General features: G+C 39.9%; 2 protein-coding genes across 6 annotated transcripts in view; one reads left to right on the plus strand and one right to left on the minus strand.

The window, feature by feature from the left end:
• LOC110369723 (protein outspread) overlaps positions 1-20443 on the plus strand; it is a 252489-nt gene extending 232046 nt beyond the window's left edge. Inside the window, exons 6-19 of one of the 5 annotated variants that reach the window (XM_064036195.1) lie at positions 102-266; positions 10247-10375; positions 10710-10870; positions 11090-11437; positions 11531-14946; positions 15029-15239; positions 15318-15487; positions 15766-15936; positions 16184-16240; positions 16304-16468; positions 16696-16792; positions 17988-18060; positions 18554-18667; positions 18923-20443. In XM_064036195.1, the coding sequence (XP_063892265.1) occupies positions 102-266; positions 10247-10375; positions 10710-10870; positions 11090-11437; positions 11531-14946; positions 15029-15239; positions 15318-15487; positions 15766-15936; positions 16184-16240; positions 16304-16468; positions 16696-16792; positions 17988-18060; positions 18554-18667; positions 18923-19020 (5375 nt within the window). In that variant the 3' untranslated portion in view covers positions 19021-20443. The remainder of the gene's footprint in view (positions 1-101; positions 267-10246; positions 10376-10709; positions 10871-11089; positions 11438-11530; positions 14947-15028; positions 15240-15317; positions 15488-15765; positions 15937-16183; positions 16241-16303; positions 16469-16695; positions 16793-17987; positions 18061-18553; positions 18668-18922) is intronic. The other 4 variants (XM_064036196.1, XM_064036199.1, XM_064036197.1 and 1 more) reach the window with 4 other exon arrangements.
• A 208-nt stretch (positions 20444-20651) lies between these two features.
• LOC110369760 (sesquipedalian-1) lies at positions 20652-23965 on the minus strand. The gene is made up of 4 exons (XM_021325305.3): positions 23532-23965; positions 22964-23149; positions 22482-22622; positions 20652-22128 (listed from the first exon to the last, which is right to left on the minus strand). Exons 1-4 carry the CDS (start codon positions 23740-23742, stop codon positions 21971-21973), a joined length of 696 nt encoding a protein of 231 aa, XP_021180980.2. The 5' UTR covers positions 23743-23965; the 3' UTR covers positions 20652-21970.
• Positions 23966-24201: the final 236 nt, after the last annotated feature.

Here is a 24201-nt window from a genome sequence, read left to right on the forward strand (position 1 = left end):
TGATTATTTTTACAGTGCTCACTCGTATCTCACTTCTACATAAGAACATTGACCCTCTATCACAATAATTGTCTTACTAAAACCTCCACCATCCTCCTCAGAATATTCAGCAGACGCGTCAACTCTGCGTGACGTAGCAGACGGGTGCCAGGCCACCAGGCCCCGCTACTGCTCCGGGGGTACCACCACCTGGCCGGGCCCCAGGGTGCAGCCGCCGCAGCCTGAGATCCCCAGCCTAGCTGCGCCAACTCCCATCGACACCAAAGGTAAGCTAGTTATAGATAATACAGGATATGAAAGGCAGGCTTAATCTTGTACCTACATACATTGAGTTGCCTATATGTGTCTAGAACTCCGTTTACGTGTTTTCTACAAATGTCCTGTTTAACAAACAAATGTAAATCTCGCCATAGGGTTAATTAATACTCTTTTTATCTGACACTCCTTGTTTTTCCCGTTCATAAAATACAAAAGCTTAACGCATAATTTTGCAATCGTCTAAATTAAATAATGATTTATTTAGAGTCAACCGATTCGAATGAAAATGATGAAGTCTGTACAGCCGACACGAGTCTAACTTAGCACTCAGAACCCAAAAAAACAACGCTACTCAAACGAAACTATTTACCTAACAGCTAGAAAGTCTATCCATCCATCACCGAAAACCCTCACATAAACAACAGATAAGCTCCAATCCATGCCACTTAGCCACATAACAAATGTCCACTTTCCACCACAATTACGGACCACACATAGCAATCATCCATTGTGGGGCTGCCGTTACCTGTCACTAAATACCAGTTTTATGCTTAAGCAGGTGCGGTCCACCAGACCCGGTCAGGTCCAGGCCTAGGCCATAAATCTCGGGCCCGGCGACGGAGCGTTAGACCTAATTAAAAGCTGTAAGATGTAGTAGATGGTGTAACCTTTTAGTGGTGGGATTTATGTCATGAGATGAAGCGGAAAGGAGGGCGTAATAAAATGAAAGGCTTGCGAAAAATTCACGCATTTATTGTTCAGAAACTGAAACGTCGTCATCTGATGCAGATATTATTGCCTCATATATTACATATTTTTCTTACAATATGCAGTCTTGCATAAAATTTCTCACTTCATCAACTATTACATTGTCCATTTAATTCGTTTTCTTTGGCCCCAATCCTACACCCTGATACAAAAATATATTGTCCTCACACAATCAAGTCGTCTATCTGCCATCCCTATTTCTCTAGCCCACCGCTGTCCCTCTTATCTAGCACCATTCCCCATAAAAGCCGATGATTCACACCCAGCCCCGGAACGAGGGCTTTACGTCAATTAAATTTAGCACCGTTACGATAAATATACCCTCGGAAGCCGAGCCGGACAACCTGACAGGCGTGAATATGTTACTTAGTAAATTGATGTCGCCTCTTACCTGGTTGATGGAAGACCTGAAGACTGACCACTTGCTGGCCAAGTTAGCTGACAATGATGCAGAGGTTTCGATTCTAACCTCTGATAATTACGATATTCTTAGCAACAATTCTTAGCTTCAAAGACCAAATTGTGGATCCAATCTTCGTCGTGAACGGTTATTAAGCCCATGTCAATTTCTGGGACACGATCGAATGTATGTCAAATTCGCTAACGAGATCAGATACGTCCCATAAAATTAGTATTCTCAGAACGAGTCAATGATCTCCTGAAAATTGGGACGTCTCAAATCGGAACATCATGACACCTCAATATAAACTAACATGTGTAATAATAATGGCGAATTTATTCGTCTACATGCCTAACCGACGCGAATCCTTGGCATGGTATATCAAGTTCCAATCGTTCACATAATTAATGTGTCAAGATTATATAAATATTCTAATATCCAAAAGTTAATTAACACGTCAATAAATTCAGCCCACTGCACAAACAATTGCAATCACAATGAGAATATATCAGAGCTAGAAACTAATATAAACAACACTAAACACGACCTAGGAGCAAGGCCGACGATACAGGTACGCGCAGTAGGACCTGTTTGAACAAAAATCCCAAGTAGGTAATGAGATAAATAAAATGTTAATCGCAATTTACTAACATTATATAACATCCCAACATTTAAAAAGGGAATGATGCTTTTTCTACATGTAGATATTGACTTTCCTATACCAGGCTGGAGATTTCTACCACAACCATTGACCAGTATGTGACCCTTATAAATTAGAAACCGCTGCGAAACCGTCATAATTTATACGTTTGGCTTGATTTGGTCTCCAGCCTCTGGCAGTGAGCACTCTGCTTTTCTCTTCATCGTTGCAGTCCCGCCCATATTTATGTGTGGTGCGCCTACGCAGCCTAGCAGCGGTGCGTGCGTCTGCGCTGATCCTAATTACTGATCTAACGGCGGTCAAGCGCGCCCTCTAATTACAGATTGTGATAATGTTATTTAGAAACTTCACCGCGCCATAATGTTGGTGTTTTCGTCGTATTTTCTGTATCTCCGCCACATTGTGGTGTATCTTTGTAATTTATATTAATTGCTTTAGATTTTCTTGTCTGAGAAAGTAATGCGTAATGTGTGGGATTGTTATCGTACTCAAGAAATGGACGTTTACGAGCGTTATTATTTTTATGTGCAGCGTTATTAAATGCCATTCGGTTTGCTACAAGGCTGCTTTATTACTGCTAGAAATTATTTATAATTAAATCTAATTTTAGACTTTCACATACATCTTACCAGTCATATTCAGCAAGAGAATAAAATCAATTTCTCTCATGTTCAAAGTGTAGTTTTTCTGATAAAGAGCCCTTCTGTGCCGTGCCTACGGGTTTTACTAACCGAACACACCAATGATTCATTGCTGTCAGAATCTTAATAATGTTATTTTGTACGTATCTAGTAAATGTCAATTACAAGTAACATGAGGGGTCAACAAGGTTCTAAGCCGCGAGGAGCCTGCAAATTGCTACTAGATACACACACTATGACGCAAAATGTCTTCTGTAGCTCCCAGCGAAACCACACCTTTTAAGCAAACATTAGATATTGAACATGTGACATGGAGAACTAAATGCCGAGCGGACATGTCATAATCTCTTAAGAAATGAGCATCTCCAAACCGCGGGTGTTCGGGGGACAAAAAACGTTACAGCCTCCGCCCTTATACGCTTTCTTTGAAGCCCGCCTATACATTTTAAAACCCAAAATCGTTGACAGATGACTTAAAAAACCCTAATTTCTTGTTGGTTTACTACATAACTGATCATTCGGTCTCGTATTTGACTTAGAAGACGGCGCCTGACCTACCTACCATATGGGATCTCCGCTCATCTTTCTTTACTCCATAGATATTACAAAGTATGTTATTTACAAAATAACTGGTCCCACAAACAAATTGCTGTAACCATATTTAGAGGTAGGACCGGCTGATTTATAAATGCGCTGGCTGATAACTTAAATGTTAACATCGTAAATTATTACTATTTTATTGTATGTTAGGTTATGAAATTGTAAATTCCGTTATTGGTTTGGTTATTATTTATTTATTATTTAGTGATCTATCAATGTTTGGCCTTGGGCTAGAGATGGTCAATGCTTTCTGTTTGAAGATGGGTTTGCGCAGTGCCGGAAATTAAGTACGATATTCCACTAATTGTTATTTTTTTATATACCCAAGGAAATACCTATGACGATGTAATGAAATAATACGTCTGAATATGACTTTAGTAAATGCTAGAACGTTTAGAAAAAAATATTACTTGTTAGGTTAGGCACTTTCGCTTTCTTAGCATTGATTTTCAAAACAGTAAATCGATATCAACCGAACAGACGTAATCAATGCATTTTCAACCTAGAAACCTTCCAGATAACGCGACGCAGTAACTCATAACTTTATTACTCGATCGAATCAAAACACACTACAATAAACTGCAAAACAATAATTTATTAATAGTTGTGTAGTCGTTAATTTTAATTTACCGCCCGTAAAATGACCATACACGGCAATTAATGAGAATTTACGTCCGAAAACAATTCTCTATGTTTTCAATTACTGTTACGGCTTGTTATATTCGTAATTGAGAACTGTCAGCTAATATCATTATGTTATCTGTGGCCCTGAGGGAGCATATGCCTGTTTTTGTATTTTTTCTCCATGTTAACTAAAGCTACAACAAATTGCATTTACATACTAATAAAATATCCCTAGTAAATCCTTACTAATATTATAAATGGGAAAGTGAGTTTGTTTGTTTGTTTGTTTGTTCCGCTTTCACGCCGTAACTACTGAACCGATTGCTTTGAAATTTTGCAGACGTAAAGTTAGAAGTCCGGATTAAATAATAGGGTACTTTTTATCCCGAAAAAAATAGATATTCCCGAGGGAAAACAAAAATATTGTTTGCTTGATGGATGGATTGTAGATGGCGCTGTGTGTCCAATATAACCGAATTCCACGCGGGCGAAGCCGCGGGCGGAAAGCTAGTTCAACATAAAGCCTTTTTTTCTTCTAAACTGGACACTTTTATAAATTATCTTCAATTAATATATTCATAACCATGATTTTTTAAGCACAGAATGAGGTAGATTCATAGTTAAATAGATTGATATTTTCATGCTCTATAAAAACGATATACGCAGAATAAATACATACATAGAACCTCCTTCATTTTGGGGAAGTCGGTTAAAAACTAGGTAGCCAATTCCAGACCTCATAATCTGAGGTTCCTACAAACGAAAATTAAATTACCTTATTACAGTATTACAGTAATTAGTTCACCGTTCAGTAATAAAAATGATTGTTCTGTTATGTCTGTTCTTTCACTTTCGATAGCTGCGCGTGCGCCGAACCGTGGCGACAGAATGTAGGTCCCGGTACAAACGCGCTTGACGGAAAGACGGAAACTTGACACGCTTGTTTTGAGAAAATATGCAGCTGTGAATAACTTCTATTGTTGCATTTTTGTGTTTTGGGTTGACACAGTGAAATACATAATAGAAAAAGAAGGTATATCCTAAGGCTAGAATTTGACAAAGTTAAGAGTCTGTAGCATTTTATGCGAATGAAAATTGTTATAACTTAGATACGCTTTGAACGGTGAAAATGTTTATGCTGGTGAACTCATGAAATGTTTTGGCTACCTTATGGGCATTTAATTACTACCTTTTTTCAGGCTGGTTATCTAATCGGTTCTTATAAATATCTAAGAGACTGACAAACACAGAGGCATGACAGCTTTTTCTTGATATAATACACAAGTAAAATATTTTTTTTTGAGTTTCAATGACTGACGTCGTTAGATAGGTAGGTACACCAATATTACATTTTTCATCCATCGTTCATACATAGTGACATATACATAAGTATGTACAAGAATACCAAGCCCAAAAAACTTCCAGTAATCCACAACGTCTTTAAGAAAGCTGTCAGTCATTTCATATCACATGACTAACCGGGTTCAATGACCTGTGCTAATGGATCTTCTGGCTTCCACATTTTTTGCTGGATCTAAAATATATGTGTGTGTACTTTTTAGTCAGCCTGTAATGATGTTTCTTAGGAATTGTAGAAAGAAATAAAGTCATTAGCAGTGTTTTTCTTAGAGATTCAGGATCGATAATTTGTGGTACTGTCTGTTGATTATTGCGAAGATTTCATCTGAATTAAGAGCGCTATTACAAAATCGAATTGCTCAGTTGTAGGTAAATTAGACGATAGCCGGCAGCACTTGCGCATGTGTGCGTCTAGTGAAATACGCAACGCACACCTGCGGACCGCCACGCGGCACAAACAAACTTGAGACTTTGCCACTTTTTTCCGAAATAATTTATTGTTTTTATAGTTTATGAAATATTATTTGTACCGATGAATTTTATAACCTAGAATAGCTCGATTGAGTTACAATAAACAAGTAATCGTTTACAATTTTTAAATTATTTAATCGACAACCAAACTTTTCACCATGTTTATCAATTATAAGTAATTGATTTATAAAAAAACTAAAATCTATAATTCGTCTTCCATGTATTGTATCTTCATTTTCCTGCAACAATGAAAACTAGGAATGTAGATAGTTTATTAAAACAAATATGTCACGTATACCTTTTGCGGGTGACAAAAAATACTTACCATATTATTTGTACTGGTATTCAATTGAGTCTGATAGTCTGAATTAAATATGCTTTCATTATCCTGCAAGAATCAAAGAAGTCCAATTACATTATTATGCAACAGCGAAACTAACGACGATGACATTTACATACATATTTCTTTATAACCAACATCAAAAAAAGAGAACCCAATCTATAACATTTTCGAATTAGAATATCATGGCCTAATACTTATGTATATTACATTTCAATCAGATCATTATAACTAATAAATAAAATAAAACTCACTAGTATCAAAACGTGTTAGATGCGTAGGTTGCGCTATATTTTTCGAACTCCGGCGAGTTTACGCGGCGCAACAGCGAGCGATACGTCCCTCCTCGGTAAGCGCCTGGCGCTGACTAAAGTTGAACACCGCGCGTCACAAGATTTATATTGATTTTGCATTGCAAACAAAATTATTTTAAAATATTGTTTTACTTTTAAATAGACCAATTTTTTTTTTCAAGCTTTATAACAATACCACCTTAATTATTAAATGTTTTTTATTTGAATTTGGATTATACTTTCATAGATAAAAAATATAGTTTCGTACGGAAAATTGTCAGTAACTCTCAGTTTTATAGAATTATTTTTGGTGTAATACTGTATGAATTGTAATAAATTGATTTAAGCACTTCCAAGTACAAGATATAGTTGTATCTTGAACATTTTTATAAATGGTTAAATTGCTATATCCTCGGAGTACCGAAGCATCAAAAGATACCCAAAAGCAACATTTTATGAAACATCCTTTGCAGAGACAAAGATTTTACTGATGTACGTGGACAAATTAAAATATTTATTTAATACACTTTCAAGATAAATGATCAAACTTTCTGAATCTCATTTTTGTTTTTTTATTGTGACTATATCCAAAGCATCAAAACTCGTATAAAACGTTTAAATTCGCGAAAATTTGTGATAGCCCTCTTAAGTAGTTACCGTGTCGAGTATTTGAAAGATTATGGTTCATGTCTGATAAAAGCTTCATCATTTTCATTATCTGCCTAGCCTTTTCCCAACTATAGCGAGGTCAGCTTTCAGTCTACCAGTGTTTTACAAGGCGAATGCCTATCTGACCTCTTCAACCTATATAGTTACCCGGGCTACCCGAACCCACTTGGTAAGACTGGTTGTCAGACTTACTGGCTTCTGACTATCCGTAAAGATTGCAAAAGATGTTCAAATGTATGATAAAAGCTTACTAACCATAAAACATCAGATAACACTGTTATTGAATATTGAAACAGAATTATCGATATAAAATACGCATACGACCTAAATATTTAAATTAAATCGTTAGTAATATCAGTATCGAAAAAACTTACGATCATTCCTTACGACTAATTAGATTATTTTATCGATAACTTTCACTCGTCGAAGCAGACATTAAAAACCAGTTTTTGTACAATTTATTTATGTTTGCGTTATAAAAAAAGCCTCAAGTATGCGCTATTATGTAATAAAAAATAAATAAGTAAGTTGTCACTAAGTTAAAACCGGAAAAAAAAACCTGAAACATAAAATAAATTTCTTTCATGGAATTTTAATCACAATTTGAAGAATAAAATAAAGACTTCATCACTAAATAACTTTAGTTAACTATTTCCACATAACATATTGATATATTGTTTTAAATATTATGTTTAAAGGACTTAAAAGATTACAATCGACAATATAACAGATGAAGACTGAAAAAATATAACTAGCTTATGTGTGGACCACACGTTATAAACATTGACTTAACTGAGGAATAGGGACCGCTATGGACTCCATGATTTTTAAATGTACAGTATAAAAAATTAAATATTGATACGAGATGTAACATATCATTTTATACTTCAGAGGAAATTATCCCAATTTTTAACGTCCTCTATTTATCGAGGAATTTAAATTATTAGCTTATCTGCGCAAACCTTTAACAGTCGGTCAAACAATGATGTTAGAAGATTTTCATTCGGTTTTTTCGTGAAAAATGTTGCGTTGCCATTTAGTCATGTTTCATGTAATTATGAACTTAAACTACAATAATTATGCTAGTCGAATAAATAACAGTAGTTTCAACATAAATGGCACATTCTGCATAAATGTTTGTAAAAAACAGGGCAATATACACCCATATTTCTAGAAATACAGATACCAGCTTATATTGTACCAAAAAAACATTGCACATTACATAAAAGTTCCCATTGCTTGCTCAAAACATAGTCGCCGCTTGCCGTGGGGCGACGGACGCGGGCGCACAATGCGATGCGCAAGCGCAGTGGGTGTCGATGATTTACACCCGACTTGTCTACGGGCAGCTTCATTCATATTTATTAAACTTCGCAGTTTTTTCAATTGTAAATCTTTTCTGTATGATGAACGTGACAAGATGGCGTACGGCTATTTAGTGGGCAATGCATTCCGATAAAAAAATATTGTTTTTTATTTTTTTATTTGTAATTTTGATAGTTATGGGAAATTGAGGTTGTGTAGGTAATTTTGTGGTAAAAGTAAAAATATCGCATTTAATCTTTCAATCGTCATTTCCATGATATTGGGCAATTGATGTCGATTTTCACATAAAAAAATTTAACAACTTTATGACAAGCGCTATTATTCAATACAGCTGAAGTCCCTAAAAGAAATAAAATAAACTACCCATTACAATTGTTCAGCTCTCAATTAATAACGTTAATTGACAAAATAAACAAGATCCCGTGATCTTTTGTCGGCGCGTGCACATATGTAGTTTATATTTCATCCACTTTATAAAGAGTTATTATTAAGTTTATTCTTTAAATGGATCATGATTATAAGCCGCAGGCGCAGTGCTTTGTTAATGTGTTGAGAAAAGTTGCAGATTGGTGTATTATTAAAATGTACGTTGTTACATCTTCGAACCGCATCTACTCGTATAGTTATAGCTTTAGAGTATGTCTAGTGTTCATGACATCGAGTTTTTCGACAACTGTAGCTCTGTCTGTCTGTCTCGCTTTCTGACCAAAGCTACTGAATCAATAGATAGAATTTTGTGTACTGTACAGCAATTCTAGAGCCTGAGTTAGGACGTATGCTACCTTTTACCCTGTTGCTAGTCGTCGTTCTCTACGTATGTTGGTAAAATCGCTAAGAAAAATTGCCTTGTATCTAAGCAAATAAATAAAAATCAAGGTTAAAACGTGTTAAAAAGCTTTCAAAACATCTAAGTCTGAAATTCCCAATGTGTCATCGTATTTAAGAGGCATGTAGGAGAACGCCCGTCATGCCATGTTCCTTCAAATGATGTTAATCATATCCTTTTAAATTAAGTGTTGACTTGTTGCTCTTATTGGCTGAGAAGCACTGTGATTTATGTTATTTGGAATTTGTATAACATATATCAGAACTATAGGGTGTATTGTATTCAGCACTATACATGTGTTCATTTAGGTACATACGAAATTTTAAGCTATAAGGCAGGTAGAATTCAACTAGGTAACTAGTCATAGATGTCTGCAAACCTAAATATTGACAAAGCACAAGGGTATTGTACAAACACAGAGCACATATTAATACGCACCTCTGCGCTCTGGGGCTAAATGGTAGGCTTTTTAGAACTTTACACTTGCACAAAAATATGAAATAGAACGTTCAATACAGCCTTACACTTGCTTAACCAAGGATATGTACATATAAAAATCTGGCATCGCCTATATTTACAAAATAATTAATCTCGTATTACCTACATATACTATATTTCTGCTTGCATACACCATCTCGTAAATATCTCTTGTTGAAAGGGCATCTTATTTTTAAAGCGCGTTTCATTTTTATTGGCTGCCACGCGTGATCGCCTCGTTAGGATGTACTCAATTATCCCTGTGTAGATCAGGACGTAATATTGTGAGATGGGTTAACTATGCTAGGGATGAGTAGGTATTAAAATAGTTAATATGTTTTCATGAAGGGATAATTTTGTTGTTACTCATAACGACTACTAGGAATACTAGGATTGTCAAAACTCTCGTCAAATTCAATCTTAAAATTGGTGTATTCGTATTTGATACAATATTGTACTGTACTTATTGTATTGTATTGTATTGTATTTAACTATCTTCCTTTTACTGACAACATCCTTATCTCTTGTTCCAGTATACACCGATCAGCCAGTATCATCAGCGTCCCCCCCGACCCGGGACAAGATCAACGGGGAGGAGAAGGCTCGCTCCCGCCGCAGGGATACCTGGGCCGAGCCTACCACGCCGCCCGTTACTGATGATGGTAAGCTCATGTCCAATTAAGCACTACATTGATGATTCTCTTTTTGAGCAGGTGCGTAACGAAAGGCAAACCAACTTGAAAGGAGTTTTTTTACTTGTCAAAAATCGCATGCTACCTAAATAGCAATTTTCCTGTGACCCATTTTGAAACAAAAAACATAACTCTTTGTACTCCAATATATCCGTCAAATAATTATACAAACATTGTTCTATAATTTTTTGCACTTTTCAAACTATTTAACAAGTCCGCAAGATTACATCGCTTCCAAAAATTCTTCAATCTTACACTATTTATTTTTGCCTGGAACTAAACCTTCGTTTTCTTTCTTCTCCAGCCTCCGTGGGTGTTCGCTCGCCACTCCTGCAGCACCAGCATCAGCAGTATGATGAGCAGCTCCGAGACATCGCAGCGTCGCTCACCAGGCCCCGGTCCCGACGAGCGCTACCACCCACCCTCGAGAGACCCACGAGGCTGCCACCGCCTGAACGATTGTCGGTAAGTACCGTTAATTACAAAAAAAATACCCGTCCATCACCATATATAAACCATCCTATGTCTGGGAAATGATATGCTGAAAACTGCATCAAAATCGGTTCAGCGAAACATACAGGTCAAACAGAGGACCTTCATTTTTTGAAGTCACAAAAAAAATTAAGAGTGAATGTAAAAAAGTTACTTCGTCTTATTTACTACACATCTTTGCTTCGTTTCCAGGCTCGCGGTTCACCAGACGGTGGAGCACCACCAGAAGAAGCCAGCTCTAGTTCAGCAAGCGAAGGCAGCGAGCCTGCTGACGTGGCCGAACCAACTGAAAACGGAGAGGGCGGCAGGGTCGAACTGCCTGCTGAAAGACTACTCCACGCCAGGGCTGGCTGGCTGCAGAGAAGGGGCCCTGGCGGCTGGTCGCGACACTGGTTCGTGCTGCGAGGGGCAGCCCTGCTCTACTTCAGGGACCCTCACGCAGAACACAGAGGACTGATGGACGGAGTGATAGATTTGAGCGGGATATCTAGGGTTGTGGAACTGCCTAATTCTACTAATGGATATGCTTTTGAGACTGAGGTTTGTTATATCGATATTGACATCAAGTCTTACGATTATTTAATAATTACTAAAATTGTTCATGTTTGTAACGAATCGTATTTTTTGTTGTAGACTTGGGATGGGAAACATATAGTTCTGTCTGCAGTTACGGCAGGGATAAGAGCTAACTGGGTATCGGCCATGAAACGGACAGCCGGCCTACCCGATACAGGACCATTATCATTGATATTACGAGAGGACGCAGTTGACCAAGCGTCAGAATCATCTACATCACCTATAACACCCGTCACTCCCATCACAGCCAGATCAGCGCCATTCTCATCTGACGAGGAATACCGAACAGCTTCAGAAGGTGGGCGACGGGATAGTGCTGACTGGGGAGACATGGGACCTCAACCACCTCCGTCCCCACTACTCACGAGAACTCCCATATCTAAAGTCAAAGAAAAGGTTCGCATCAGAAGTTCTCACCAGGCACCACCGCGAGCAGACACCCCTAAAGGTGAACGAGACGAAATTGACTCAACCAAAGATAAAGAACGTTCCATCGACGAAGTTGATGAAAACGAAAAACCCGTCGAAGCGAGGAAACGTAGCTACATATCGACTATCGACAAACAATCCATCGAAATCGACGATCTAAGAAAACAGCTGAAACTTGCGCTTAGCGACGTTGGTGCGGCTGAAGCTGAGATCTCGAGGCTACAGAAACTAAAAACAGAGGCTGCTTTACAAGAAAAGAAAATGGAAGAGTTGGTAACTACACTGCAGAAGAAAGAAGAAGAACTGTCGGTAAGAACTAAAGAGGCTGAAAACCTAGATGCGATAAAAGAGCTTTACAACCAAGACAAGAGTCTTTGGGAGAGTAAGTTGACGGAAACACAGAACTTCTTAAAAGAATCGACTGAACATTGTGAATTACTGACGAGACAGCTCGCTTCAGCGCAAGCCACGATAGCGCAGTTACAGCTGGAAGTAAACGAACTCAATGAGAAACTACTAAAGAGCGTCAAAGAAAGTGATAGCCTATACACAAGAATAAGGGATCTTGAAGGTAGATCACTTGTGGAATCTGCGATACCCACCAAGGAGAAGAGAAAGAGCATCGGTTCCCTCAGTGATCTTACTAACTTAAATCAGGACATAAACCTAGAGTCGATGGAAAAAGACAAGCTAATAGAGGAGTACGTAGAGTTGAGAGACCGGTTCGTGAAGGCCATACAAGAAATCAAAGCCATGAAGAAAGAATTGCGAGATTCACATAACATGTATGATGAGCTCGAAGTCACTAACTTGAAGTTAAGAAATGAGATGAAGCTAAGAGAGCAGTGCAGCAGATCCGAGATAGATTTGATGGCAGCTCGCATACTCGACCTGACACAGAAGTTAACCGCTTCAGACAAACAGGTTCGAACGCTAAAACACAAAATTCAAAAGTCTGAATCTAGAGAGAAGAGACGCAGTTTGTCATTAAAAGGCAGAGAGTCCTTCACTCTAGGAAAAGAAGTAGAAGAGAAATTAACAGAGCTCGAAAATAAAATCACAATGCTAGAATCTGGCGAACACGTCCCAACGATAAACTCTCCCTCCAAAAGTGCGTCACCTGCCAAAGAAAAATCTTCCAAGTCAGAAAATCCTACCGACGAGAAAAGGATGAAACGACTCGCCGCGCGACTGAGGAGGAAGTCTCTCGACAGCGCCACCAGCTCCGAGCCTATGAAGATGTTGGTAAGATTGAGTTCGCTAGAAACCAAAGTAGCCTCCGCGCTTGAGAACCGCAAGGACCTCACTAACTCTTGCGAGTCTTTAAGTCTGGCGACCAGATCCACAGAGAGTCCATCGTTCAATGAGAGCCCTGAGGCTTCCAGCATCGGCACGCAGTCACAGAGACATCTACTAGAAAGGCTACAGAGTCTAGAGAATGTGGTAATACACTCTCGAAATAAGGTGAACGAGTGTCTCTGCCAAATGAGTGCCATGCGAGCGGCCAAGTCGCGCAGATCGCCCTCGCCGAGTATCGAGAAGAAATATAGCCTGAAGTCGATGGAGAAATGCCTCACCGAAGTCAGCAAGAGGCTACAGGAGTGCTTCGATAAGTGCGTCGTTGACTTTGACCAAAACCAAAATATTAACCAAAACCAGGACGAAATAAATGATAGCGTGGCACAAGTAGTGGTACAGCTAGAGGAACAACTGAGAGCAAAACTCCTGGAGATCTCGAAGCGAAAGGCGGCACTATACGAAGCAGGCGAGCTGACGCAACGGAAGAGTTTGGAGATATTGGCAGAGAAGTTGGCATATGAAGCGGTCCTCGTCGGCAGGATACAGGAGGCGCTCGAGTCTTCAAACGGCAGCCGGTTCTTCGCGCGATTAATAAAGTCTGAAATTATCGAAACTAGTCAACTAATAGATAACCTCAAACGAAAGATCAACGGCGAGAGCAGCAGGAGCGGCGCCGGCACCAGGAGCTCACTCGACTACCTCGCCATGATCCTCACGCGCAAGATCGACATCGTCAACGGGTCGCAGGAGGCGCGTGAGCGACGCCGCTCCGAGCTCATCATCCACGGAGCCGACCTCGAGGCACTCAAAGCATCGCAGCGCGAAGTCGCCGAGGCGGTAGAGAGGTACAAGAGCGAGAAGCTCGCCGAGCTGTGCACCGCGCTCGCCTGCGAGACGCTCAGCTACGCCGCGCCCGCTGACGGCGACATCGAACGCCAGCGCGCCAACCTGGAGGCTGCACGCGTGCGCGAGGCCTGGGCCGCCGCGCGCGACGCGCTGGGCGCCGAGCTCGTGCAGGCGGAGGTCACGCGTGCGCTCGCACGTGCGGCCGCCGCCTGCGACCAGAGCCTCGACCAGGCACGACGCGCCAGACTCACGCTGACCGCGCAGGACCGCGCCGACCTGGAGCTGTGGTGGCAGGCAGCGCACGACCACCTGCGCTGTGAGATGGATGCCGCCGTGAAGGACATCGCGGTGCGCTACCGCAGCTGCCTGGCAGCCGAGCGGCGGGAAGGCTCTCCGGGGCTGGACAGCCGCGCGCTGCTGCAACAGTTGGCCGAGGCGCTGGCGCAGCGCGCACTTGTGGACGCGCGGGTGGCTGTGCTGGCCGGCACGTACCAAGCGTCGGGTCCGCGCGAGTCCGCCGGCCCGCGGCGCTCCGCGGAGGACACGATCTCCTCGCTGGAGGCGGACCCCGCCCAGGAGGCGGAGTTCGTCTACCTGTTCCAACGATTCTCGACCGAGTGCCGAGCGCTCTTCTCCAGTGACTGTTCGGGTAACAGTGAAGACTCGATGAAGATCGGCGAGAGCCTCGAGCGGGTGGAGGCGGCCGTGGCCGAGGTGCAGCGCCAGCTGTGCGCGCGGGGGGCGGAGAGCGTGGCGGGGGCGGCGGGGAGCAGCCCCGAGCCCCCGGCCTCCGGCGTCAGCGCGCTCGATCGCATCGACGCGCTGCGCCGTCGTGTCGAAGCTCTGCAAGCGCTGGTGCCCTGCCAGCACTGCAAGCAGCTGCAGGACGCGTTAGACAGGTGAGTCACGAGTGCTAAAGCACCAGTCTTAATAAACTAAAACCGATAGCAAGACAATGTTACTAACGTGTTCCCCCTGCAGGTTGCATGAGGAACGCGCTCGAGGCGAGTGCGCGCTGGCGCAGCAGGCGAGCGCACTGGCCGCCGCGCGACGAGCACGCGCACAGCTGCAGGCGCAGCACGAGCGCGAGCGCGCCGCCCTGCGCGAACGTGCCCGTACACTACAGCGTCGCCTGGCCGCGCTCGACTCTGAGTACTCCGCACAGCTGGACAACTTGCGGGCTGCTTATCAGGTATGTTCACGACATCAACACAGGTTATTATTATGTAGCTACATAGTACAACAGCACTAACTGTATGTGCACCCTCAGAGCGCGGTGGCGGCGGACACGCACGGCGACGGGCTGCGGGCGCGGTACCAGCAGGAGATCGAGCAGCTGCGCGCCCTGTGCGAGAAGGGGCTGCTGGCCATGGAGTCCTCGCACCGCCGCATCGTGCGCGAGATGGAGGACAAGCACAGAGCTGAACGTGAACAACTCAGGTAACATAAAGGCTCTACTGAAATTACTAACTCAAAATATCCAGTCCTCCTTGTTTTGGTTTTTCCCAATTGATCTCCAGCTCTTCTGATGATCCTTCACCATGCATTTTTGTTGACTTTTATCCTATGTCAACTCGTCATAAGATTTTTTACACAAACGATGACCATGTATGTCTCTTATCCATCTATGTATCTTTCGTTATAGTCATATTGTTTCCTCCGCACCACATATCATGACCACTGTTCAGCTAATCTTCATCACCAACTTCTCATTCCAGGCTAGACAAAGAGCAGGCCCTAGCAGAAGAGACTCGCGCGACGTTAGCCGCACTCGATGCGATGCGCAAAGCTCACGAGAGTGAAGTGAGGCGCGAGGTCGACAAGTTTAAAGCAGACTTCCTCAGCCGCGCCACCGGCGGAGACCTCTCGCAGCTCAACTCTAGGCACCAGTAAGTTGTATACATTCTGCTACTGAAATAATGGAGTTAGTAGTTTTGTAGCACTTAAAAGTATTTTTATCACCCCAAAACTGCCAAAGTAACAGCAAAATAAAAATCTTCAGCATGCTTATATTTTTGTCAAGTCAATGTTTAAGTTTACTTAGGATTTAAACCACTTGTGAGCACATTATTTTAGCATAGTTATTGTTATTTGCAACCAATGTGTACTGAGGTCATTCTTCTCTTATTGTATCAGAGCTGAAACGACCAACGACGAAGCTAGCTTGGGTTCAAATGTGCACCACATACCCATGTATGTATCAGACCCCTTACCTCCCCCTCTTGTAAGCTGTTCCCAAATAGTAAAGTATCCTAGTAATGTCTCCAGACAGGAGATGGAGGAGATCAAGAGGGAGATCCTCTCGCTTTCTGAGAAGTACTCCGTCAAGTGCGTGGAGTCGGCAGCGTTGGAGGAGCGGCTGGCGACTGCCACCGCTCAGCTTGCGCAGGCGCATAACCATATCATGCAGCTCGATGCCAGGTACGTATGCAGTTTGGGAGATTTTGAAAATTAGTTTTATTTTCTTTGATCACTTACATTAACTGTCAAATCACCTGCACCTTTATAGCTATTAAAGCTTAGCGTTATATTTAAGAAAAAATATCTAAGAACATTCATTTTGACTCAGGCATCAATTTTTTTTTATCAAAAACTTATTGAGATCCCATTGGAATCGAAATAATCAGCTCTACTCTTTTCAATTACAGAAACAAACAACTACGCGCTCACCTAATATCGGAAGCGAACGAAATGAAAAACGCCGAAGCGTCCACTCTCTCCCAGCTCATAGAGGAAACTGGCTCGGTACGTAACAATAGCTTTTTCTTTTTAAACACCATCACTATATGACCACGGACACTCGCTTGTACAGCCTATGCTAAGCTTTCCTTCATCTGACCATTTCGAAAGCCACGCTTGCATGATCGAATCGCACTTAACAATCATCACTAGAATATGAACTTTACGTTTTAGAGGTTAGAGTCTTAATTAGACTGTTTTAAATGTTAGATTACTTTTTTGGATATTTTCTTTTTTCTGTTCTTGGACTATATTAATAAGACCAGTCTAGATTATGTCAGTCTTATCTTGGTTCACTATTTCTTGGTAATTTGTAAATAAAATTCTTGATGAATAAATGTTTTGGAAATATAAATGTGATATTCTTAGATCGCATAAATTGAGCTTGAGAAAATATTAATGTTTTTGGATTTTATAGAAAAATAAAAGAAGGGAAAGAACTACTGAATAAGAAATCAGAAAAGAAATAATTTACAAAGCAAAAATAATATCATCCAAATTCAAGATATAACAAAAACGACGAATTTTAACTTACCACCATTACCCCGCATAGCTAGTTGGCTCAATTCGCGCGATCACATGTAGTGTAGAACTATGTATTTCACAATTTCTTAGAGCATGTTAATTGGAGACACTTTTCATTATTGTAAAGTAAGTAGTAAGAAGTAGATACGTGTATGGAAGTAAAATTCACAGCAATGCCATCAATGTATTGTCGTGGACGCAGTCGCGGCGACGCGACTCACTTCCTATAGCAACGAGAAGATCTCTGTGTTGTGCCCCACGAGACACTAGGGCGGGACTTCGTTCTCCTTCACACAATTATTATAATACAAACATCTTGTTTAGACCCCTGTTTCTTATGAAAACTTGGCCTATACAAACTACTATATTTTCACCATTAAAGTAGTAAATACTTAGCTAAATGATGCGGAGTACAATGAGGTGCGAATACATGTAAAGATTTATTATACTGTACTCGAAGTAAAGCCTACCCTTAATTAACTCTATTTGAGGCAACAAATCTACTTTCTGGATAATAAATAATTCATTAAAAAATCATATAAACTACATACATATAAATATTTTAATATAGTTCAAGTAACCATTCACTACCATTACACAAATTCGGTCTCCAATTATCACGCTCAGTAGTTCTATCATTGTATAACTGCGGTACATGTATGGGGTGCACTAACAGCATGTGGCGCCGCCGCTGTGGGTGCGCCTGCGCAGCCTCGCCGCCGCCTCGCACAACCGCACCGAACACACAGGTAATATACATGCTCTAAGGTTATGGTTTTGGTTTGGGGAAGTAGAGGTAGTCGATTATTGGTCTATGGTATCTTTAGGTTGAATGTTTTAAATAAGTAAACAAATATTTCAATGTTTTTTTTTTTATGTTTTGGGCCACGGCTGAAAGTTATGCTAAGTTATTTTAATAAGGAATGTATTACCATTAACAAAATATTTTTCTAATTGAGATCCGCGTTGATAATAATCGACTATTTTTTAATATTTTAACAGCTTTGCGTTTTTTGGTCCCATTCTAGAAAATCCAAACAAGTCCTGTTCAACTTAGATATTAATTTACCATAACTTGAGGAGAAAATGAAAGATACACCCATAACAGATTGCTTACGCAGCCTAATTCCACATCCAAAAATTAACATTGCTTTTTGGACACAGTTTTTGACCACACATTGCGTGCTTCTCCCATACATTGTCTAAGCATATAATATAACATATTGTTTTATATATGAATAGGCGAAGTCTTCGAGAGCGAGTCCGCTGCTGGAGGCTGCGAGACCGGCGCGTCCCGCCAAGATACAGTACGCGAAGACAGAGAGCACGCGAAACCTGCAGCTGTCACCCGTACAGGTGAGAGTCAGCACTAGAATTAAGGGTTTGTCTGTCTATAAGTCTTACACGGGTGAGCTACTGAAAGGATTAAGTTAGAAACGGCTAAGACGTGAAAGCAAGCCAAGGATAACTCGAAAGAGCTTCAGAAACACCATGGGCTAAAAGTCTGACATTCGTTTCCGACGACCCAATCTCATTTAGTCAATTCCATCTCCTTAAATCGCCTATTTGCAAAATCTTAGACACCGTCTAATGTTTTCCTTCTATTTCCAGAACTAAAAGCGCCGAAGCGCTGCTCGGCAAGCGGTCGAGCAACCCTCGGGCCGCTCGTCGGCATGGTCGCCGAGCGCAAGAAGCGCTTCGAGCTGTGACCGACGCGACCGACGCGACGGACACGACCGACGCGACCGACCGTCGGACGCACACGCACCCACCACGCACGCACCTGGCCACTCGCTTCACCCCACATCACACCATATATCCGACATTATTATAATCACAGTTAACTAAATATCCAAATTAAGTTAAACGTTATAGGAACTCTATGGTATCAATGTACTAATGTTTTTTATTATTATTATTTAATATTGTTAAGACCAAATACCTATCTATGATATGATAAAGTGGCCAGAACTTTACTCCCACCCACCACACAATTGTATATAATCTTTGAGAAGGTATATAATGTACTAATGTTTCTAAGTGTAGTTTAGTCGATTCGGTTAGTGATGTGACTTGTGTAAATTATATACTTAATGTAAATACTAACTATTGTATCCTCATTGTTTGTTTTCTGTATGTTAATCTTTAAGACGTTGTTACCAAATATTTCCTTGTATTTAATATGTTTTGCGAGCATTGGGGACGCAATTAACGGTATTTTTGTCTTGTACCTACAACTGTATTATTTAAAGCTCTATTTATTTTCTTTTTTGTTTATTTAATCCATTCTTAGGTTTAATTTTTAGTTATCATCCTCACAATGTCTCTCTACTTAAATATTGTACTAAAGCCGAGTAGTTGCGTCTCCAGCGTAACTTTATGCATTGTAACCGTATTTTGAAAGCGTGGACTTATTTGTACGTGTGTCTAGAATTTATTACTAAAGTTTTTATAATCGCTTCATGGCATTTATAATCCAGTTACTTTGGCTAAAAAAATGTATTTAAAAAATATAAATTGCGCGCGAAATTTTCAAGATGTCGGACGCGGAATGTAAATGCCAATGAACGGTTAGTATAGAGGCATATTTATATACTTTATATCTTAATATTAACATGTTTACGAAAAATAAAATATATAATTTGCGTTAATTTTGACTTTGAGCTCCACCTTTATTAGCGTGTGCAACTGTTACCATTCTCCTCGACTCTGGGCATTGAACCGTCTTCCATCGCACCCTTCACATTGTTGTGTATAGTTTAACACTAACTAGCTGATAGTTTTACGTACCTATTATATAACATGTCACGAAAAATTTGTATACATAATTTATAAATGGAATAAATTGCTCAATGTTATTTAGTGGGTTAAAAATGTTATACCAAAACTATATTATGCATTGTAAGTAATACATGTGTAGACGACGATAAACGTAATTCTTCACGGCTATAATAAATTAACTTATGTTACTTGAGCTTTTTTATATGCAGTCGGCGACTGGCGACGTTCATATAATGTTGTGTTCCCCTGTTTGAATGTGTGTAGACTCGCTGATGCCGCCGACCGCACTAGTTGACGTTGTGTTTATAATAACATATTATAAAATGAACAGTAAACTTACATAATACAAAATATTGTTGTTTTATTTAATGCACGGAGGTACCCTGATTAGTAGCAATTGTATGTTAACTGTTATATATCTATCAAGAGCAGCTTAAAGGGCCAAAATAAACGGGACGTTATTTTTCTTGGACAAGGAAAAATAACTTACAGACCATTTAGATAAAGAACTAAATTTGGTTAAAAATTAGACAAATGATTTAAAGAAAAGGTTTAGGTATTCGTTGTTGTTCATTTTATTTACCATACAAATAAATATATACGCCACTTATTAAACTTAACTATTTGGCAAGCGTTGTTCTTGACAGGTTTCGAACATAAGAAAAACCGTATTGGTTACTGACTGTTCCCCGCGGTTTCACCCACGGCCTGGGACCACTTCCGTAATGGGCTAAAAAGTATGTCGTATAGCCTTTCTCTACCAAATATCAATCAAATTTGTAGTAATAGCATGAAAGCGCGACAAACAGAATTACATTCGCATCAAAATATTAGCAAAAATAAAAGGATGATGAGAGAGATTGCAAATCCGAAACCTGCCAAGTACTATTTATCTCTAAATCATAGCCAACTTTGTGATGATATTACTCAAACATAAACTTAACGCTAACGTCTCTTTTTAACAGCAAGAACAAGCAAATCCTGATGTGGATGCAGATTTTTAATTCAAATATTAATCTCGCTTTTCGAAATAATAAATAACTTTTGTTGAACTGTATATTAATTTTAACTAACGAATTCGATTCCGCCGTGAACTATACATATAAAAATATAATATCTTCGTACATGGGTACAAATTACTGGTCCTTACTACCTTACAAGACATTTGAAATTTCATGAGGAAGAAACTATAGTATGTACTTATTTTCTTAGTAGCAGTTTCATAACTGTCCATCTAAAGAAGAAAGTTTCCCCGAGTTGATCTCTCTCCGGTCGTGTCGGATTGCCGTGCCATCGGGCTATGAGAGTAAAGGAATAGTGAGTGCACCTGTGTCCTAGCAAATGCTCGTGCACTAAAATGTCGCCGTGGCCAGCAATTGGTATGAATGCTATTATATTATTAGATACACTAAGTAATTCAAATGTTTGTTCACAATAATACTGACTAAATCTCTACATAACTATATTGTTATAGCTTTAATAGGATGAAGAAAGAAAATTGCGCAAGCAAATGTAATTTGTATGGTATTAAGCTACATAACTAAATAAGCGTAAGTACTTCTTACATAATTCAAAACTCAATAATTAAACACTAAATAAGCAAGGCTTGCTATGTCAAAATAACAGTTGTCCAAACAGGATAATTTGATGAAAGATAACAAACTAAATATAGACTTCCTTTTTCTATTTACAATATTAGGTAGACTTGTGATGATATTTTAATGTTATAAAAAATGTGTATGTATATCATCGTTTTCATTAAATATTACTACTAGTAGGGATTACACCGCACCTTATTTCAGTACTTATATTTGCATCTTTAATTTTTCTCTATACTTATAATAGTCAAGTTGGTACTCTTAATAAATCCTACATACACTACAACTGTATGAGAGGTTGTGAGGTCTCTTCCCTTTGCTTCGTCAGTCGGGCGCGCCACTCGCTTCTGTCGGCTAATATCTTGCGTCCGTACGCCGTGTGGATGTCACGGAACGGCACCTTTTTGCGGGGGAGGTCTGGTCGGAGGTTCTCTTTATCTGGTAATAAGCAGAATTATATGGTTATATGGCACTGTGAAGTTATATTAAAGGCTCCATTTGTGAATTTAAAGCTCAAAAGTTGACTTCATGAACGAAAATCTATCAATTTACCAAAATAGATAGCAAGGTTTCCATTGTTAACAATAAATTAGGGATGGTTAACTTAAAGATCAATCCACTATTGTAACAACTCTTACAAACACAGACACAGTGGGTACAGCATTACACACATATACTTATCAGCACTACATTATAATCAGAAACACGTTAATTGCTGCCAAATACCATAGCACTACCAAAGTGTGTCAGACCCGCATACTAATATTACTGCTTGATAAAAATATACTTACGATGTCTACTACCCGGTACCGCCTTGGTCTCGCCATCGGTGACTCTGTTGAAGGGGTTGTACCGCTGCCCTCGGGGAGGCACTTTGGGTTCATCTTCTGGTGGAGTCACTGTTACCAGTGCTGCCTCCGCTGCTGCTTCCGCTAGAAGACACAAATACAATAAACATAATTAATAATTATTAATTATCCAATAAACATATTTTGGTTTTCAATTAGGATAGCAACATACAACAGATACTGTTTAATGGATGTTAGTTAAAAAAAGGGAATCTAAGATAAAAATGATTTGAGGTTTTTGATTTTATTGGTACTTTCTCTGGTAACAGCTAATTTTAATTACAAATATTGCAAAAACACATAATATCTCAACCAATTGTATATCGGAGTCCAGATATACGACACACAATCGATTTTCTATTGTTTCATGATCCGAAAGAGGTTAATGATAATAACTAAATAATAAATTGATATATCAGTATTACCTTGCGCCTCATCCAGCTGCCTCTGCAAATCAGACACCATGAGCTTCATATAGTCATAGCTGGCACATGCAAGAGCCTTCATCCACGTCTCCATGGAAGCCTGGGAGTTGGTGCACAGGAAGTATGTGCGGCCACCCTCACACTGGAACGATATCTTGAAACTGTAGGCTTCTTCTTCTGTTAATTCTGCAAGATGAGAAAATTTCAAGAAGTATTTACATGGCAAGTTAGTTTGCAAGACAGTAAGGAGATCCTTGAATATGCTGGTAGAACTTTAAGATTAATATGTGTTTAGTAAGAAGCACATTGCAGTAGTTTGTTAGTGACCATAGGTATGTTGTTGCCATAACAACTTAGAACAAACAAACATTGCTCTATGGTCAAACTTTTTTGTTAGTATAACTGGATCAGCGGTGGTATACATCACAGTATTTTATAGATTGTACTGTGAGATGAAAGAAATTGTAGAGATGCATGCATACATGCATGGATGGACTGACGGCAAACTTAAATGATTATTAATACATGTTGTTGAGTCAGTTTACAATCAACACTCAAATATTCTTACCTATCGTACAGCCTTCCAATATAATCACACCGACGGGTTCCTTATCACCTTTTTTGTCAAAATAGAACAACAGGTTCCCTTTCAGCACAAACCACCGCTTCTGGTAGCTCTTGCCGACTTCGCCCCTCATGTCCAGCCAGCCGTCGCGGTCCACCGGAGTCGCGGACGACGCGAAAGCGCACAAATTCTTCTCGTTTATTTTCATTGTCATTTATAAATATTCATACAAACACTATTGACTCGGAAAAGCAGCTAATGTGAGTGTTTAAGTCCTTATCAGCACGTAAACGTATGCGGAACTCATTAATATGTTAACGCTACGTAGAACACCACATTACTGTACTGATAAATTAGTTTATTTAATAAAATCTTATTGAATTTAGATATAAATAAAGGCAAGCAAACAGTACGCACCACCCTTGAAGATGTATTGTCAATGTAACAAATTAGAATGATGTCAATGTCACTCCAGTGACATTTTTGTTTTCGTCATAAACTTTTATTCTTCTTTACTCTCATTTCGAATTTTCCCACGAAAAATCTGATAGTGATGACTGCAGAAAAAAAATATCGGAGACAAGACTATGTTCGTGACTCGGCAGTGCCCTATGTGTCCTTGAAAGAAGTCAGCAAGATTGGAGAGGACCCTGGCCAAAGCCCGCCAAAATTC

This window comes from Helicoverpa armigera, chromosome 9 (genome assembly GCF_030705265.1).
Source record: "Helicoverpa armigera isolate CAAS_96S chromosome 9, ASM3070526v1, whole genome shotgun sequence".
In the NCBI taxonomy this organism is placed as follows: domain Eukaryota; kingdom Metazoa; phylum Arthropoda; class Insecta; order Lepidoptera; family Noctuidae; genus Helicoverpa; species Helicoverpa armigera.

Coding starts and splice junctions, on each gene's coding strand:
- LOC110369760 (XM_021325305.3), bottom strand. CDS start 23,742: ATGACAATGAAAATAAACGAGAAGAATTTGTGCGCTTTCGCGTCGTCC. Junction 22,623..22,963: donor GCAGCTGGATGAGGCGCAAG/GTAATACTGATA, acceptor TGTGTCTTCTAG/CGGAAGCAGCAGCGGAGGCA. Junction 22,129..22,481: donor GGTACCGGGTAGTAGACATC/GTAAGTATATTT, acceptor GCTTATTACCAG/ATAAAGAGAACCTCCGACCA.